The 19,960-nt window shown below is 35.7% G+C and overlaps 1 protein-coding gene and 1 long non-coding RNA gene across 3 annotated transcripts; one reads left to right on the top strand and one right to left on the bottom strand.

Moving 5' to 3' along the window:
* Nucleotides 1–2,139: 2,139 nt before the first annotated feature.
* On the bottom strand, nt 2,140–3,719 carry LOC145568788 (E3 ubiquitin-protein ligase RDUF2-like). The gene has a single exon (XM_081628189.1). The coding sequence runs from the start codon at nt 3,548–3,550 to the stop codon at nt 2,495–2,497; it is 1,056 nt and encodes a 351-aa protein (XP_081484315.1). The 5' UTR covers nt 3,551–3,719; the 3' UTR covers nt 2,140–2,494.
* A 1,649-nt stretch (nt 3,720–5,368) lies between these two features.
* Nucleotides 5,369–19,744, top strand: LOC145568787 (uncharacterized). Of its 2 annotated transcripts, XR_014095958.1 has the most exons (5): nt 5,369–5,515; nt 18,200–18,333; nt 18,406–18,940; nt 19,012–19,122; nt 19,201–19,744. It is a non-coding gene; the product is annotated as an uncharacterized LOC145568787 (long non-coding RNA). The 2 variants fall into 2 exon arrangements; XR_014095957.1 differs by having other exon boundaries at nt 18,406–19,122.
* The last annotated feature ends 216 nt before the right edge of the window (nt 19,745–19,960 follow it).

Raw genomic sequence — 19,960 nt, 5'->3', positions numbered from 1 at the left:
CCAAGTTAATATAAATTTAGTCATAGGCATAAGTTCATGTCAACGGATGTTGTCAATTAATGTTTTTTGCATACATTTAACTAATAGCTTCACCATTGGAAGGAAAATAGTAAAATTTACGATGAGACGAATCCAATAAGATCCCATGTGATTATATTACTCATTCATAATACTTGCCCCAGTAATATTTATATTTTTATTAGTATTTTATTACAAAAGAAATCTCAAAAGGACACTAATTTTCATCAACCAAAGTCATACCGCATCTACCGTTAACAATTAACGACAAAAAGTCAAAAAATAACCAAATTAAAAAAGAGTGTACGACTAAGAATAAAAATACATAGATATAATAATTTAATATTCTTGATTTGTTGTTTTATACAACTTCATACATAGATCCATCATTGCTTCGTAAGAGGAAGTTTATACCAATAATTACTCTTGTCATGAATGACAATAACAAGTGTATGTTGGTATTTTTCGATCCCACTACTTTTGTTTTATTAAGAACAAAAGGTATATAATCCCGAACACATTCCCGAACTTTATACAACGTTTCCCCTCAACTTTAAAGACGCACAAAGGACGGCCTTGAGCTACCGAGCCGACATAATCAGCCCCTTGTCGATCACTTGAGGGTCGGCTATCATGCATGCACCCACAAAATATAACAAGCAGGGTTGATGAAATGGATAATCGCATCAGATCTAGCTACTTGCATACGACTGATGCGAGTGTTGTAATAATCAATCAAAGGGGAAGTGATTGCTGACCTTTTTAGAAAGCAATAGTTTCTCCACAATATTTGTAATGGACCTGATGTAAGCTAAAATGGTCCCAGTGTTATGCATCATCTTTTAACACTCCAAATCTCTACAACTATGATGCTGTCTACGCTCAGAGGCAATGCTGTCGTAGTGTAACTGTGTAATAAAATACTGAAACCGAATGATCTTATAAAGAATTGATAGGAAAGAAGGATGTAACTCGAATATACTACTCTGTAAGTAGTTTTCAAAGTTCGCTATTCGGAATCATCTTGGAAATGACATGTCCGGTAGAACTATAGCCATGTTTGGTCCAAGTATGATAAGTAATAACTTACGCCGGAGTACAAGATACCTACTTTCAAAGTTTCAAGTACTATCAAGATGGAAAAGGATTCGTATTAAATCCAAAGTTCAACGCATTCCTCACCTTATTAGTAATTTGGATTTGATTTTCGAAAATTGGATTTTCAGATCTAATTGGATTGAGTGTGCTTCAAACATTCAATCAAAAACATACATACAAAAATTATACAGTATAAATAGTTTTCCTTAAGAGTAATACAAAAATATATTGGTGTTGTAATTTTAGACTTTTATACACTCTTTAAGATGGTTATGTAGGTTTTCAAGACTTAGGTAAGACTATTAATTTGTATATTCGGATTGTATCCAAATGAGCTAGTCTTGAATCAGTTTAAACCAGATTGAATTTGATGGAAATTAAGGATGTAATAAATTCAAATTTCATTATACAAACGAGTGTAATTTACACATTTTTACATTCCTCTTCACCTGGCATTTCCCATGTAAGTCCAGTCATGTACTCATCATGTGAAAGCAAATAAAAGTACACATAAATGTGTCCGTGGACTGTCGAACGGCAGAACCCACAGACAGTTCATTGTAAATGACAGGAATAAGCACCTTCACATCTAATTCCTAACTGAAACAGCTTAATTAATTTTTCTTCAATATCACTCATACAACTGAAACCATATTCAGTGAATAAGGGATTAGAAGCTGCTTCCACTTCATTACCCATGGTTCTTAGACTTGCCACTGCAAGATCTTTGATACCCCGTACTAAATATTGCAAGATTAAATGACAGCTAAATACAAATTATTAAAATCAATATATCATATACGAAGTATTAAATTAGTGATCAATAATTCTAATAAATCATTACAGAGTATATAAGATCAACAGCATTATCACTTTCAAGTACAAGATTGTCTCTACTCTCTTAACACTAAACCTTTGTAGACATGGATATTCAGGTTAGTTCACCAAACTTATCTTTCATATTCATATAGAAATTTATATATAGGAAAAAAAATATATATATAAATAATACCTCTTTCATTTCTTTATAGTTACAACACACACTTTATCACGGTATTTAAGAAAAGTGGATCTCACACGATATAATATACTTAAAATGGAGTTGAAAGGTTATTAGGAGCATTATCAAGTGGGTCACGTGCTTTAAATAAAGATAAAGTACAATTTTCACTATAAAAGCCATCCTTTTATAGTGCGTTGCAACTATTATGACACTTCTATTTTAGGGAAGTATTACAACTATAAAAAAAAAAACGGAGAAAGTAGTCATTACAACTCTTCATATAGTTAGTAGTTTGTAGCACCCGATGAGACAACTATGATGTAATCGATCGAAACTACTAAATTGCTCCGCCATTAACGTGCTCCAATTTAATTTCTAAACACCAAATGTCCATCCTTGACTCTGTCTCCTCCTGAATAATGAGCGGGAACGAGACACACTTCTCCCAGCTTCAACACTCGAACGAGACGATGAGCTTCTTCTATTTCTCCTGAACAAAGTAAAGACACTACGAAAAGCACGAGCCCAACTCCGGCTTCTACCTGACCTACTCTCCCTCAATGGCCATGAAATCCTACGGAAATCATCATTATTATCAAACCTTCCTCCATCCATTTCTGTATAAACAACAGGAAACAAACCCTCATCTGCCGTTCCCCTCCCACCGAGAAACCTACCAACGGCGAAACCTCCACCAGGCAGTCTCCATATCCTCAACCCCACCATCATCCCATCATCAGAATCCGAATCCCTACCATCATTCTCACTAACACCATTATCAGTCGGCAACTTAAACCGACAAACGGGGCACGAATTATGCAACAACAACCACGGAAGTATACAATCCGAATGATAAATATGCTTGCAGGGTAATTCTCTAGCATTCATATCAATCTCAAACTGATCTTTACAAACTGCACAATGTGATTCAGATCCTACATGACTATCAACAATTCTAACAAAAGGAATAGATTCAACAGCCGATTTCGAAGCAGGCGGATTATTATTATTATCCATACCATTCAAACTACCATTAAAATCTAATTGCCCTAATTGATGAAGAATCCGATCAAAACCCGAACCCATTAGAAATTCTGCAACACTAATCGGCAAAGGGCGAAGCCCTAAACCCGAAGTATCATCATAAAACAATTGATAAGTAGGAGGTGAAGTTTCATCAGTTGAATTAGGAAGAGCAATTACCGGATTAATCGAAGAAGGAGAGCTACGAATAAGGCGAGAATTGTCGGGAGGAAGAAGCCTGGTGGTAGTAGGAGGAGAGATTGGAGAAAGAGGGGAGAGAGTAGATGAAGCGTCGATTCCTTCGACGAATCCGCCGCCACAATCTGGGCAAATTGCGATGTTTTGCGTATGAACCCTAATGAATCTGTCGCATCGATGGCACCAGAAGGTTGATCCGTTTGAATCCATTAGAATGATTTTGAATTAATGGAATTTAATTTGCAGTTGCAATAGAGAGAAAAATGGGATTTGTGTTTTGGTGTAGTTTTACTTTAGCTGAAATGTAACAAGTTTCGTTTTATAGTGGTGGTATTGAGTGCTTGTGTTTTGTTGTAGCGTGCTGCTTGCTTTTTTATATTCTTGGAGAAGGCTTTCTTTCTGGTTTCTATTTTTGAATGACCATGTCAATGTTGGCTGATTTTGACCAGTTTTATCAATTAGTAAAAGCTAGTCTCTTTTCACAGTTTTAGAGACTAGCTAGCTATGTAATTGTAGTCCCTTGTTAAAAACAATTCATTTCACAATGTTAATTGAATCATTCATTTTGTAATAATCACAATAATAGACACTGGTAGAGCCAGGAAATTTTACAATGATACGGCATCGTATCATCTGAAACCCATTCATCAAATCTTAAAATCTTTTTTAAACAAAAATTAAGATATATATACGTGTCCCATAGCAATTGTGAAAAAGTATTCTTAATATCAAGATTCAAAATTACTTAGAAATTATATTTATCAAACTTTATAGAGAGTGAGGGATAGAGCTTCCCTCCCAATTCCATGAGATTCTGAGATCGATTCTCACCCTTGCCCCTTGTGGTTCTCTAAACAACAACAACAACAAACAAAAAAAAAATGTCAAAGGTGTACTCATACATGTAATAAAGATATATACATGTAACATTTCAACCACTAGGGTGCTAGTAAGCTTGAACATAAATAATGTATGTACTTTGTATTTTTTTTTAAAAAAATAGATAATTAACTTTTTAATTTTTTTTTTTTCTGGTAGGGCACGTGCCTTATCAAGACATAAGACCACTAATAGTAGCCATGACACATACTTTAAAAAATTATAGGGTGGGATTAATAAATACAGAAATTTTTATGAGAAGCCATCTTTTAAGTTCTTGTTTATAAAATATCATATTGAAAATCATTACACTAAGTGTGGTCGCCATATTTTGTTGAAGGATATTCGATATTATTTGGTTTTTTTTTTTTTTGGACGAGAAGAAAATATTGTAATTAATGAATAGTCATACAACATCTACAATATATAATAGCATTGATCAATAAAACCACAAATTTAGAGAAAATAATATAACAAGTACAATCAAAATTATAACTAGTTTGCATATTTGACATAGCTCATACTCCACCGCTTCAAGTTTGACATGAGCAGTGACTTTCAATGGCTTCACATCTTTCCTCGTAGAGACCTTCATAATTTGCGCTAAGATTCTGATCGTAAAGCTGATGTCAAACCTTAAATTCATATGTGTCCAAATCACCTTCTCGATTATTAAAACCCTAAAAATAAAATTCTCATTCATAAATGAAAATCAAAATCCCAGAAATTGGAGCAGATTCTCACAAATGGAGAGAACAAAGCAAAGGAAAAACAAAACAAAGCAAACACCTAAACTAACTTAAGAAAAAGGATCGAAAATAGTTTGATTTCTTGGAAATTAGACTATTTCCAACCTGAGCGACCAAAAATTTAAACTTTAAAAGAGAAGAGAGGAGAGAGGAGAGAAAATAGAGAAGAGGGGTTGTTCCCCTGGATAACATTTGTTAGATGTTTAGAGTTCATGACATTGATGGTTCATTTTTATACATATATATAGGATCCTGTGCGAACTAGCTCGAATAATACGAACTGAAAACTCATGCGAGACGTCCATCGCGTTAAATCTGACGGTCTACACTTCACCTGCCTCATCAAAGGTATTTTTGTAATTTCAGCAGTTGAATGACCTCCCTTCTAATACATGCACCCTTCATTTTCTTTCTCTCTCTATCTTAGAATTCTCTCAAAGGTGATATTTCGTGATTTCAATTCTTCGCTTGCGCTAATTGATTCTTCAAACTCTTCGATTTTGATCTTTTAGTACTTCGTATTCTTGGATTTTTGTTATTCATTGAGGTAAATTTCTTGTTTTTTCTTTATTACTTTGATTTTGAATCCAATTTTTGGGAGTTTGATTGCAAAATTAGGGTTTTTCGAATCATTTATTAGAGTATTTGTGATTTCAGTTGAAATATTTGGGCATTTACAGTTTCCGCATTTGCATTTTTGTTGTTGAATTTCGCTTCCTATTTGTCGAATCTTCGTTTTTTATATCCAGTTCTTCAATGAATTTCGTCAAACGCTCAACTACTTACTCGAATATGAAGTATTACCTGAACTTTGATCCAAATTGTCTATTTTCAATTACAGTTTGTGTTTTGTGTTTCAATTTATTTGAATTTTAAATTAGGGATTTGCTATTAATAGTTTGAGCAATTTGCAATTTCGCTTATTTTTGCTAACATTTTTTTGCGATTTTTGTTGAGCCTTTTCGCGATTTGCTGTCCAAGGCTGACAAATTTTAATTTCAATTTTACTGTTGATTTTCTGGATTTTTTGTTGAAATTATTGTACTTTAATTTTGTGTAATCGGACATCTAAATTGATGGGGTTTTTTACATGATTTTTTGGTGGTTTAGTATGATTTGTGGTTGTTTGTTTGATGTTAGAGGTCTAATCTTTTTGGTTTTCTTAATAGCTATGCATGTTAGTGTGGTATCAAACAAGAGACACCTAGTTAAGCCAAGAGCACATCAGTTATGTGATTGTTCTACTTCTACCCCATATCATTATATTATTATTATACAAATGAATGAATAAAATGACAGAGATGATAATTAAAGAGATGATAATTAAATATATTCAGAACAAGAAACATGATAAATCCAACACCTTGATAATCCTTGCACCGGCATTATAAGAAAACAATATTTGCAAATGGACAAAAGTAAATTAGGTTGAAGTGTAAATGTTCAGAATCAAGAAAAACCATTCAATGTTTCTAAGAAATGGAGACAAGATATTCGTACTTTTTTTAGAGTCATGACATTAAGTATGTATAGAACTTCATGATCTTGGATGTCAACAATTATATCCTGTAGCTAAGAGCTTAGCTGATACAACCTCAATCTAAGTGCTACGTTATTATGAATAACCACAATGATGCCCGAAACTCCTGCTAATGTAGGGAAAATGAAGGTTATGGAAATCTCACATGAATTCACATCAAAATTAGATAATGAATAACTAAACAAAATTTACAGTTTAATAGCTGAAATCAAGCATCAAATTTTCTAGAAAATTAAGGTTCTAATCATCAAAATATCCCAATTACAGATTACAGTCCCTTTATATTAGTAAACCAACTACTAGATCTTATAATAAACCCTTTATGATTAGGAGCTTGCAAGAATTTTTTTCACCAATGTTTGATCAAGAAATTACATAAACCATAATTATGCTAGTCCTTGAAATATTAAGTCATAATGCACTCACAACATGAGATTCTGGCCGGCAATTGCTAACCTGTCGGCAATTTTTTTTAATCTATTTTGGGAGCAGTTTAAAATACTTGTAGATATATTAAGTTTACTTTAAGAGGAATTTAATTTACTTATTCAAGGCCGATTTGAATATACAGATTAATATATTCAAACAGACATGTAATGAAAAATTTCAGAAATATTGAAAAATCAAGCATCATAAGCATCACCTTATTCCTGTATCTCTCAAAATTTGCTAAAATCTTCAAAAATTTCAATGACAACTCAAAATCGTACACAAGATCAATCAATCTTTTCAGACAGTATATCAAAAAGAATTTCACCTAAAATCATTCCAAAAATCAGACACACTCAATCATAAGAAATTCTAACAAGAATTAACTCATCGATTCAAAACCTTAACAAATTTGATTATACACTACAAAATTCATAATCATATAACGCAATTAATTTGCAACGAATATTGAACTAATAAAATTGTTAGCTAAATATTAATTTGAAATATGAGAATTCTATTATACCTACTTGAACTCGATATGCATCTCGATCGATAAAGAACTGAGAGTTGCTGAAGAATTTTTACCTAAGTTCACTAAATTAGAAATGCAAATCTCCATTTTCCAGCAAGATCTCGATGGATTTGCGGCAAATTATACTCAATTTTGATACAAAATTTCCAGAATGTTAGGGAAAATTGAAGAGAGAAAAAGTTCTGAAGAACGAGAGATACAAATTTTGGGACTATAATTAGTTTATTTGATTCAACAAAAGAATATCGCTAAAATTTTTTTTAAACCAAAACATCATGAGTAGCTTAGATTTGTAAACATAGAAATCTTGCTGATTAAACTAAGGGACTGTTCTCATACGCTGAACTCAGCTGATCTGAACTGAACTGAAAATAAATTGAACTAAACTGAACTGAACTAAAAATAAACTGAACTGAATTGAACTGAACTTATTAATTAGTAATTTTTAACTACGGATTAGTGATCTTTGATTATTTATTATTATACATATGTGTATATACAAATATACATATTAAAATATTTAAGAAAAATATACTATATAATTATATTTATGGAAAATATATTATTATTATTATTATTATTATTATTATTAAAGATTAATTTATTATTATTATTATTATTATTATTATTAAAGATTAATTATTATTATTATTATTATTATTATTATTAAAGATTAATTATTATTATTATTATTATTATTATTATTATTATTATTATTATTGTCGTTGTAATAAGAGCTTAAAAGAATGAAATTTGGCTTTATATCATTAGCAATATCATTAGACATAAACTGAACTGAAAATGAACTCAACTGAACTGAACTGAAATTCAACGTATGAGAACAGGCCCTTAAATTGCAATAAAAATAATGAAATTAAACATTTTATGAATCAATTAAAAGTAAATTTATAATCATTCATAACCTCGAATTGTGAATTTAAATTCTGATTTCGCTATTAAGAACTGTAACGAGGCGTTTGGCAGGAGGGATGGGATTAAGTGGGATAAAAAGGTAGGATAAGAAGGTGGAATTAATAGATGGGATAAGGATAAAATAGTGTATTTCATTGTTTGGATTGGGTTAAGATTAAATTGGAATAACTAATAAAAATACACAATTACCCTTACTATCCTTTCTTCACTCTCTTTTTTCTTTTTCTTTCATTAAGGGTAGAAATGTCTTTTACTCCTTAAATTTAATCCCCATCTCTTATACCACCCCCCCTAGTTATAATTTGGAGGGATAACTCCCTTTCTTATCCCCATCCTAATCCGCCTCATAATCTCCATCCCTCTAAACAAACAAAAGACTTTTTAAATCCCTCCTCTTTTATCCTATTCCCCCTCTTTTATCCCTCTAAACAAACACCCCCTAAATTGAACATACTAACAATTAATTAACAATAAACTATTGATATTGAAAGTCATTGATTTTAAAAGGAGAAAATAAATCTTACCTTTGTAACAGCTTCAATGGAATAATGAAAGCTTCAAAGTCTCTTCAATGGAGAAGAGAAGGCTAAAAATCCACTCTAATGGTGATTTCGGAACACTAGTTTCAATTGGAGAGAGAGAAACCACTTGAAAAGAGAGAAAATGATGGTAAAACGAGATGTTCTACGGGAGAGTTACTTCACCAAGACTGGTTCCTCTTCGGCTGTACCTGTAAGTAAATGGAAGCTCCGGTTGTGCGGAGTTTCACATCCGATGATCAAGTTAGTAAGGGCCGGGAGTAAAAGTGCGAAAAGTAAATTAGATCTTCTTAGATCTTGAGATCTGGTGATTTCTCCGTTGTAAGAGAACTGTTTTTGATGTAACAAATGAACGTGTCCCCAAAATTGGGTAAATGCCTATTAATAGGGCATTGGGAATCAGTGCCCCCTTCCTGATAGGAATGATGTCCTTCTAACAAGTGTATTATTTCGATAGAGGGTTCAGAATTATTAGAAAGCTAATTATTCAGTGAGGTCAAGTGATCGGAATGCCTAGCTGGAGGCCGTTTCTGATCAGTATTATTAATGTACAATTAATATTACAACTTAATCTTGACTGAACCCTACGAGTCACTGTAGGAGTTTATAGGTACTATAATACGGAAAACATGAATCATATTCATAAAGCACCTAATCCCAAGATCGCATACATAACACACAAGGCACATAATCATACCTTTGAAGCGTGAATTCCACGTAGCAATTCGACCGGCAAATCAGGGAGAAAATAGAGCCCCAAGCCTTGCTCCTCTACTTAACAGGATTTGAACGAGCCGTCCACCAATACTAGATTGGTCGAGTGAAAGAAGAAAACCGCGATCACCACCTTTAATGGACTAACCGACCACCACGAACCACCACAACCAGCGTCGAGGAGGAGAGAGAGCCGTGAGAGGGAGGGAGTTTGAGAAGGGTTTGGTCTTGTGTTTGCTAATTAGGATTTGATCAAACTGATCACTGAATTGCAATGCATTACTTAAAAACCCTAGGCACTTAGTCTATTTATAATCACATTATAATTAGACTAAGTCACGAAGCCCAAAGCCCTCCATATCACTCCATATGGACGGCCATACTAGGGGATGAGGCCCATCATGGGCTTCGTCCTCTCGTGCTCGATCTAGGCCCTTTGTGTGACCTTATAGGATCCGTCCAATTAGGTTTTGATCTATTTTACCAGCCCAAAAATCGTTAGTACCTTTAGTTATGATATAATGACGACCCAAATGTACGAACTTAATTATCTCCATAATTTGATCCATTTATATATCTAATAATTGCACATGACGAAGACATAAATCCTTCAATTTCCCACTTGTATGAGACAAGTGTGCAATATTCAAATTCCTTAAGTCAATGTGTGTCGATTTGATAATATGATTGCATCACATGTCGAGATCATATTAATTTACAAATCGTTTCTTAATCGAAATCTGAGTTCGAATTACAAAACCAAATGATTACTGAATAATGCATTTGAACGCGACCACGTATTTTCTGAATTCTCCCTTTTCAAGCGGCCATGACACATTCCCTAATTTAATAGGTAGGCTCAATTTTATCTTGTAGCAACAAAGCTCCCACTCAACTTTTGAAGTAACCAGGAAACATCCTTTATAATCTCTAGTTATGGGTAGACGTTTGAATGTACCACAGTTAAATCAATCATTGAATATAATCAATGTTCCACTCATGTCAAAGGAATCCACTAATATATTCGGAAGCTCTATACTTGAACTTCAAAGTAGGTCAATAGTTCGATCATGCATCATTCATGCATTTCCAAGTGATTGACCGAGCATTACTATGCCCCTATAGCCCATGAAACTGCGCTATCCAATCAATCTTACATGCTAGTCCATTTGTTGAAATCAATTATATCCACTTTAATGATTTCTAACTAGGAACTTAAATAATATATGAATTTTGTTCACCTTTGGGGTTTCATTCACCAGGTCATCAACCTTTTGAGCCCATCAATTCATAATTATTTTGGACATTTTATTTAATTTTCAAAACTTTAATTAAATAAGAAAAATGAAATTTTTGTTTTAAACATAATTCTGCAAATACATGCATTCCTTATGTAATATGTTTTCTCAAAACATACACAACTTGAATTAGTATAATTTGCTACAATACAAGACTTTAATGTGACTCTCATACCTTGGTCTATGGAAGGGGTTTGATGAATGATATTCTCACTCATAATAAAATTATGCAGATCACGACATCCCGCTTGTCATTGATCTCATAAAGGAGGTGATATCTTATATCTATTTGTTTGGATTTGTGGTGTGACCCTGGCTCCTTTATTTTGGCAAAGGTATCCTTTTAGTCACAAGATAATTTGATCCAAACTTCCTCTTTAACTACTCTTATTATAGCTAAATAGTCATATTCTGACATTGAGTATGCGACAGTGTTATGCTTTGAACTCTTCAAATTCACTGTCCTTCTCCATTCAAATACAAAATGTATCTAGATCAACATCTAAAGTCATCTTGCCTGTTTAGAAAGCTTGCATCCGTATAACCTTTTGACAACTTGTTCACTCTTGCCGTCATAAACTAGAAACATTCCTTTAGTGTTTCTCAAGTACTCAAGGATTTGTTCTTGGTAACTTTCAATATGCTTATTCTGAATTTACTTGAAACCTGCTACACATACACAAGTCATATGTAATATATTGCTTTTTACATATCATAGCACATATAATGAACCTTTGGCAGAAGCATAATGTACACTATCCATACAACTCAACTCTACTAGCTTTTGAAAGCACTAAGTTTTACTGATCAGCGTAATACCATGAGACATGGGAAGACAACCTCTCTTAGAGTCTTGCTTCATGAACTTGTCAAGAACCTTATCAACATTAGTCTCTTGATGTTGTCCAATCATTCTTCAAGATTCATTTCGTGGATCTTGATTCCTAATATGTACTTAACATCTCCTAAATCTTTCATATAGAAACAACTCTTTAACCACTGCTTGACTTATTCAAGCATTGACATATCATTTCATATGAAATGTATGTCATCTACATACAAGACTAAGAAGACCAATTGCTCCCACTAAAGTTCTTGTCTCCACAAGATTTCTTTTTGTTCTTTGAGGAAATAAAACTGTTTGATTGCCTAATCGAAATGAATGTTCCAACTCCCGATGCTTACTTCAATCCATAAATGAATTTCTGAAGTTTGCAAAACTTTATAGGATTTTTTTATTTCAAAAGTCTTAGGTTGTATCATATACATATCCTCCATCAAGAACATTTCAAGAAGGTGATTTTGATATCCAATGCTAAACTTCGTAATCGAAAATCAGTAATCACTAGAAGAATCCGAATAGGCTTACGCATCTAATAGATTTGACCCCATTTGTAAAACTATCATAGACTAACACATCTTTACAGACATGGAGTCCATTCTGGATCTCATGGCCTTAAGCCACATCCTGAGTTGGTACTTACTCAAAAATTGCTTGTAGGGTATGGATTCTAACCATTCCTATAGGAAAATTTTAGAATCCACCTTTTCTCAGAATTTTAACAAACTATTTGTTTTGATCCTAACCAACCTACAATAGGTATAAGCAACAATAGAATTATTCTTTTCAACTCTTTGAAGCCTTTCATTCAAATGGGAATATAGAAGCCTCGCTAGTTGAATTAGGTTGCTTCGACACATGATTTATCAAATTAGCTGATTTCATACGCCCTCGTATCTGATGTAGTAGATTTCTTTCTGTAAAGATACTATCGCGAGCAGCATACACTTTGTTATCTACGCGATTGTAGGAATAATACCTCTTAGTTTCCATGGGAAAACCCACAAAGAACTATTTACTTGATTTAGGGTTCATCATGTCATCTTTGTAAACATTTTACAATGATTCCATAACCCTTAATCCTGTTTAGAAAAGACAGCTTTTGGAATATTTCCAATTTATAACTCTTATGACGTCTTTTCAATTGCTTTGGTTGAGTTTTTGTTTAGTATATTCGCAATTGTTGTTCTAATGTATATCCTCAAAACGATATTTGTAAATCATTAAAGTTAATCTAGGATCGAACCATGACAAGCAAAGTTTGATTCCTTCTTTTAACATACATTTTAATTGTAGTGTTCTTGGATTGTGAATTAATTCAACAATTCCCTTTAGATGATAATTAATTTTGAGTCAAATATTTATCACAACAATCACATTGTGGTGTTAAATTGTTTCTCTCAATCTGATTTACATTTCATTTTGGAATTCTTGAACCCTTCAATGATTCCAAGCTTTACTTCATTAAGCAATTATCAATATAGTTACTTAAATCGTTAGTAAAAGCAATGAAATAGTTAAATCTCTTACTAATTCTTGAAATTATTGGTCCACACACATCATATGTATGAGTTTCAAAAAGGTCATTAGCTTCTTCACCCTTTGAACTAAAAAGGCGACTTGGTCATCTTACCTTATAAACCATGACTTCTAATTCTCAAGTGATTCATAATCAAATAAGAATAAGAGTCCATCCATTTGAAAACTTTGGATGTGCAAATGGTTTATATGACCTAACCTTACTTTATTATTAGTGAGTTTTTAAATCATCTAATCTTGCTTTTGTGATCTACGTATATCGATGTCATAAAACAAAATTAACTCGTATCTAGCAAAATGAAAATAATTTATTACCTTGGTCATGGATCAACACTTGTCCATGCCAAGTAAACTAAATCAATATCTGTAGGGAATATTTCAAGCATCCCATACTTGAGCCCCACTGTGATCATACACTTAAGTATGGTGGCTCCCAAAGGGAAGGAAGCTAGAGCAAAAGAGTCGCCAACAAGTTTTAGAAACTTGTAAACCGTTCATCACAGAGTGAAGGTTACACCCCTTCACGATCCATGAGATTGCTAACTCCATAGTGGTCCTGAACCATGACTGGATATTCGGGGATGAAGGTACAAATCCAACCTTAAAGAGATTGAACCTGCCCTAAAAATAGACCTCTACTTTATTTTTCTCATATTCATGTGCGCTTTCTGACTAACATACAATCAATATATTAATCCTAAACCTGTTTAATCTATGTTGGTTGAATATTAAAGCACAAACAAATCTATTATTGGCGATCACTTGAATTATAATCATATAGCCTAAACAAGATTATTAATTATCTTATTAAGCGTGATTATAAGTACAAATTCCCTTTAATCCTGCAAGAGAGGGCGTGATCAAGCAATAACAATAATAATATCAAGCAACGTAATAACAATCATCATGATAATATTCTCATCAAAGCATAATTATAATAGCAAGATCCTAGGCATGATACTAACAAGATTAATAACAAATCCTAGCATGTCACTAAACAATAAAGATCAAAGCTTTAGTCCTAATATGATACTAACATGGTAGAAGAAAATAGGAAGCAACTTAAACATGATACTAGAAGGCAATAAAAGCATCCTAACATGATACTAGGAATTAATATAATCTAAGCATGCTTTCTATATAGTAAATAATCGAATTACTTACTTCGTTGCCTCGTATCTCTTTTTATCAAAACAATACACACATTAGTAACTTCAAGGAAAATATTAAACAATAAATCTAATCAAATAATTGAAATAAAATTTGGGACCAAACCCTCATAAATTATCAACCTTTCACGTTTAGGGCGAAGACAACTTTGAACTTGGCTAGGTGTATCTAGAACTCGTGAATGCGGTATTATAAAGGGAAGGTTTAGAAAGAGGGAGAAGAATAAGCTATTGCTTAAGAGAGAGAAAGAATAGAATTAGATGACTGTTGATGATCGTTGGTGACTAAAAACGTGAAAATATGACCCTATTTATAGAGAAAATAGTTTGAAAATGATTGAAAAGAATTAGAATTTGAATCAGAATAAAACCGGCTCCTGTCGCGAACGACAGGACCCAGCGCGAAATGACAGGGATCACGCATGGCGACAGGCTTTGTCGTTTGGCGCTGGTGCTGTCGTTTGGCGTTGGTTTAAAAGATAAACGCGCTTTTGTACGGAATCCTTTTCCTAATATAATGAAGTGATTAAACTTCGTGTTTATCAACTTTAAATTAGATTTATCGTAATAAAACACTTGTTTTATTTCAAATCAAATTCCATATTTCTCTAAAAGATATAATTGTCAATCCTAACTCTATTAGAACTCAAAACAACCTTTTAGATTATTCTAGAAGATTAGAATTAATCCTAATAATTTCAGGAATAATAATTAATGGGTCCTCTACTAGATCATTATGAAATAAAACTATTTCAGACCCAATTTAGTATTTTGGCCATAACTTCCTCATTATTCATCCGAAGTGGACTTATATATATTATTGGAAAGCTCTTTGCGAGCCCAATCCAACTACACTATTATTGGACCCTTATCATGAACAAAGATAAATTGGACTGGACATTTTTCATAAACAGGGTATGAAAAGGAATATTTTCGAAAACAGAAAGAAGTATTTTTATTAAAAACAACCGCATCACAAGACTTTTCACACTTTCACTTCGTTCGATAATCAATGACACGAAAGATATTCATCACTGAGTTTGGTTTTTGGGGAGACACAATTTGGTGTCTACAGAAGCCCCCACTTTGACTGAGTTAGGAGAAACGCAAGTTTCGAAAAGAAAAGTCAAAGTAGCGATAGGGACGGAGAATGATTCAGAACGTTCTGCGATCGTAAATCATTATTCTAACGCCGATACCTGCAAACTAGTGTTAGTTAAACAGATAAAAGAGTTAGAAACGCGTATCTTGCACCGTCGAGCACACGTCTCTGGGGTAACTGATTTTGTTGCTGCATCTTTGTTGTGACGACCTCCACAGTGCTTCGTAAACGCCATCGTCGAATACCACTGCTTGTAGCTATCCTCGATTGTTTATGACAATCCTCCACATCCTAGGGAATATCGTCGAAGGTGACTACTTGTAGTCATGTTCAGTGTTTTGACAATTTTCTCATCCTAGAGAATATTGTCGAAGACCACTGCTTGTAGTTGTCTTCAGGGTTGTGGCAATACCTTGCCACGGCAGTCCCTCAACGCTATAGACAATATCCTCCTTGCTTTGGGACATCGTTGGAGATTGCTGCTTGTAGCTATCTCCAATTCCTCGTCTGTGCCTTGACTCGATCATTTAATTGACAACTTTCTCATCCTACTGAAAGTCGTCGAAGATCTCGTTGCCTTGTGATCCTCTGTCTGCCGATGCTTTGCTTGAACGCTTGTTGTGTTGATGTGTTGTTGTAGTTGCTCGCTGTGATTGCTTGCTGTGTCAGTACATCGGTGCATTTTATAAATGGGCCGGTGCCTTGGCGCTTGTGCTTGTTGTGAACTATTACCTTGGTGCTTGTGATGAGCCAGTACTTAGGCGCTTAAGCTAAGTGAGACGATCGTTGCCAGGTCGATCACCTACTACATTGTAATCGAGTCGACTACTAATCATATCGTCTTACTTATAGGGGCTAACTGGCGTACCAAGGAACCCAAAATACTGAATTAGGTCCGCATAAATCATTATGGGGGCCACAGGTTGTGTCGCTGAGCCAGCACACGCTACAACCTGTTGTCGCCGCGCATCGAAGCTGTCGCGATGTGACATGAATCACGCTGGAGTCGGGTTTTCCGAATGAAACCCCTCTCCTTCCTCATTTCGCCATTTGCTTCATTTTTTCATTCGAGTTCGAAAAAAACTTCGAATCATCCGTTTTCGCTCGTTTGTTAACCAAATTTGCTCAAATATTTTGCAAATTAAAGCTCTTCATCTCTAATTTCCCGATCCGTGTAAGTTTTACTCAAACTCACCTCAGTTTTATGCTGAATTTTGCATGTTTTGTTCGCGGGTTTTCGAAAATTTCAAACCCAATTATGCTTATTTTGCTTTGTTCATTGAATCTTATGCCACGAATTTGCTTGTTTATGCTTGTATATTATCTTGGGAGTGTTTTGAGACTTGTTTGACTCGATTTGGTGAAAAAATGAACATTTTGCCATTATTGAACCCTTTGAGTTTGTAAGAACAATGTGGCTCGTTCTTGATGTTTTTGCTAGCTATTCATGCTCAATTTATCACAATATTTGCCATAGTATTGCAAGAAATTGATTGATTGCTTGAAAATGCTATTTCTGCTCGAATTAAAATTATGCTCTGTTTTAGTACTACATACACTGTTTTTGTTCAAACATAGTATCATGCGGCTAGGCGAACCTTAGATACTATAGAACCTTTGATTTATTGTTGTTTTGCATAATTTAGCATGTCTCGACGTCGTGGCTCTAGCTCTCGTTCTCGCGGGCTCACCGGAAGGACGAGCCTGTTGATGCAGGTGAGGGAGCTTCCACCGGTCTAGGGGAATTCCCTGAGTGGGATGAGCGTACCCTTTACTTTGCGCCTGAGTTTCACATCTCGGAGCGGGTGCGACTCGGGATGACCGTCGATCGTGTTCGTTGCCATGGCTCAGGCAACGAGGCTATTGGTCAGTTATACGATCTTCACTTCCGCGACAACAACGAGTTGCGCGAGTTATGGGAGTCTTGTGGTCCGACTCCCTTGCTTTAGGCCACTAGAGTTCTGTACTCTTTTCAGTCGAGCCGTTCTCTGGTTCGAGCCTTGGTGGAGTTCTTTTGGGATACCACCAACACCTTTCACTTTCCTTAGGGTGACATGACTACCACTCCTCTCGACTTCTCTCTCATCACCGTACTAGAGTTCCGGTCAGCTGCGGTTCCATTTGGCAGCGACATCACGGTTTTCTCTCCGAAGGTGGAGGAGTTGATCGGCCCTATCGCTGTTCGTGCTCGTAGCGAGGCCTCGGCCGACGAGATTAGTGCCCGGTGTATTCGTCGGACCATGCTGGTGGAGGCCTTTCAGGATGGTGCGACCACCTTGGAGCAGCGGGTGCGCATCTTTGCTATGATTCTTTTGTCGGGGAACTTATCCCCTGACAGGGGTAACCGTGTGCTACTCTATTATCTGCCTGCTATTCGCGACCTTCGCATGGTCGGATCATATGATTGGGCCAGCTTGGCCTATGCTAACTTCCTGCTTGGATTGCGACTCTCTTTTCGCCATCGCTGGTTTGATGAGGAGGTCATGCTTTCGAGTTTCTGGAGACTCGTAGAAGTATACTCTATTTCCCCTTTTAACCAAAGTTTATCCTAGTTTTTGTGCTAGCACTGGTTGACGTTTCCTTGTTTCATAGGTCTGGTTCTACGAGTATTTTCCATCTTTTCACCAGTGAGGCCTTCACCTCGAGGGCTCCCCGTCGCTGCCAGTTAGGGAGGCCGCTATAGTGACCAGACTGTCACTACTCGTGTTCGAGAGTTGATTCTCTTGGTATGTTTTCTTAACACTCTTGTTTGTATTACCCCTTTGTAGGATTTGAGCTTATGAATACTCGTTTTGTAGGAGCCTGATGTTCAGTTTCAGCCGTGGGACGATTTCGTTTTCCCTGCATTGGCCGTTTAGTACACTGCCAAATGTCGGTATTTTCAGGGGACATACAACGCTGTGGTATACCTGGGTGAGAGAGTTGCGATTCAGCACTCTTCAAAGTCTCTTGTTGTTCCTTCTCGCCCTCTACGACACATGTTCGATTAAACGAGGATGAGGGCTCGGGCGGCTTGGACGCCGGCGGGTACGGATTGGCGGAGTCATATCCATCCGATCCGGAGTTATGGAGAGTGGCTTTTGCCGCGTTTGGCTCTGCCGCCTTGCTTGCCAGAGAAGGCAGAGGTATCTTTTGTATTCTTTTATTTATTCCTTCGATAGCCCCCTAGCAAATTCTAACCACTTAGATTTATTTTGGTGGAATTCGACTAGAGAGTTCGTGCCTCCGCCGATATCCATCGTCTACCAGGGCACTTTTGGTCCTATTGAGGAGATGATTCCCCTTGCTCCTGAGCCATGGTGTTAGGAGTCGATACCTAGACACCAAAGTTCGGTAAGTCGCTTTATTTGTCATCTTTATTTGTGTATATGCTTTGATCATCTTTGACTTTGTGACCTTGACAGTTTTCTCGTGAGGTGCTGACGAGGATAGCGAGAGGCATGGACGCCTTCCGTTACCAGCTCGTGAGGTTGAGCCACCGAGCTATGTGTCGTCGTGGTGATGACGACATGGAGGTATTTCTTCTAACCTCCTCTTATGTTTGTTTATATTTATCTTTCCGTACTTGAGTCAGTTTGCTTTTTCTATTTCAGCCTATTTCCGTACTTGAGACCCTAGGCTAGGAGGGAGAGATCGGAGTTTGACTCGAGGCGTCGCCGTACTTCATTTGGGAGTCAGGGCGGTCGAGTAGAGTTAGACCGTAGTGCCAGACTAGAGGGTTCTGGCTTTTCGTCGGAGGGTGCATCAGGGAGGCTGACCTGCCAAAGAGGCACGACATCAGCTCCTTTAGCGGGTGGTGGGACGTACGAGGTTGGCTCGTCGTTGCAGCAGCCACAGTAGCCTCAGCATTTAGGAGCCCAGCAGCAGGGTGAGGCGGGATGGGCTGGCCCTATTCTCTCGATCCCGACTACTACTGATCAGGCTGCAGGCGAGGGGCATACTCCACGGACTGTACAATTTTTTGATAATTTCGGAGTTCCTCTTCATCTGCGTCCTCCGCCGTCATAGATGTACCTGTATTTGCATTTATTTTGACTTTGTAGGACTTTGCTCATTTAACTCCTCACTTGTGTTAGACACTTTGTATATATATCTGTGATTACTATGTCTATTTTAGCCTTGCATTTTTTATTTTCATTTTGTGTGAGCGTGTGAAAATTATGACTAATTTTTGCGCAAAAAATTTCTGTCATTTTTTATTATCAATGGAGGGTATCCGACTTTCTCCCCCCAAAAAGAAAAATGAAAAATAAAAGTCAAGTTTGACTAGATTAAGCTTAAATTTAATTAAACTTAAGATAATCAAATATGGCACAAGTATTTGCAATAAGGTTGGATAGGGCTATGAAAATG

This window comes from Chenopodium album, chromosome 11, assembly GCF_948465745.1.
Source record: "Chenopodium album chromosome 11, dcCheAlbu1.1, whole genome shotgun sequence".
In the NCBI taxonomy this organism is placed as follows: Eukaryota; Viridiplantae; Streptophyta; class Magnoliopsida; order Caryophyllales; family Amaranthaceae; genus Chenopodium; species Chenopodium album.
This window is presented reverse-complemented; position numbering and strand designations above follow the sequence as displayed.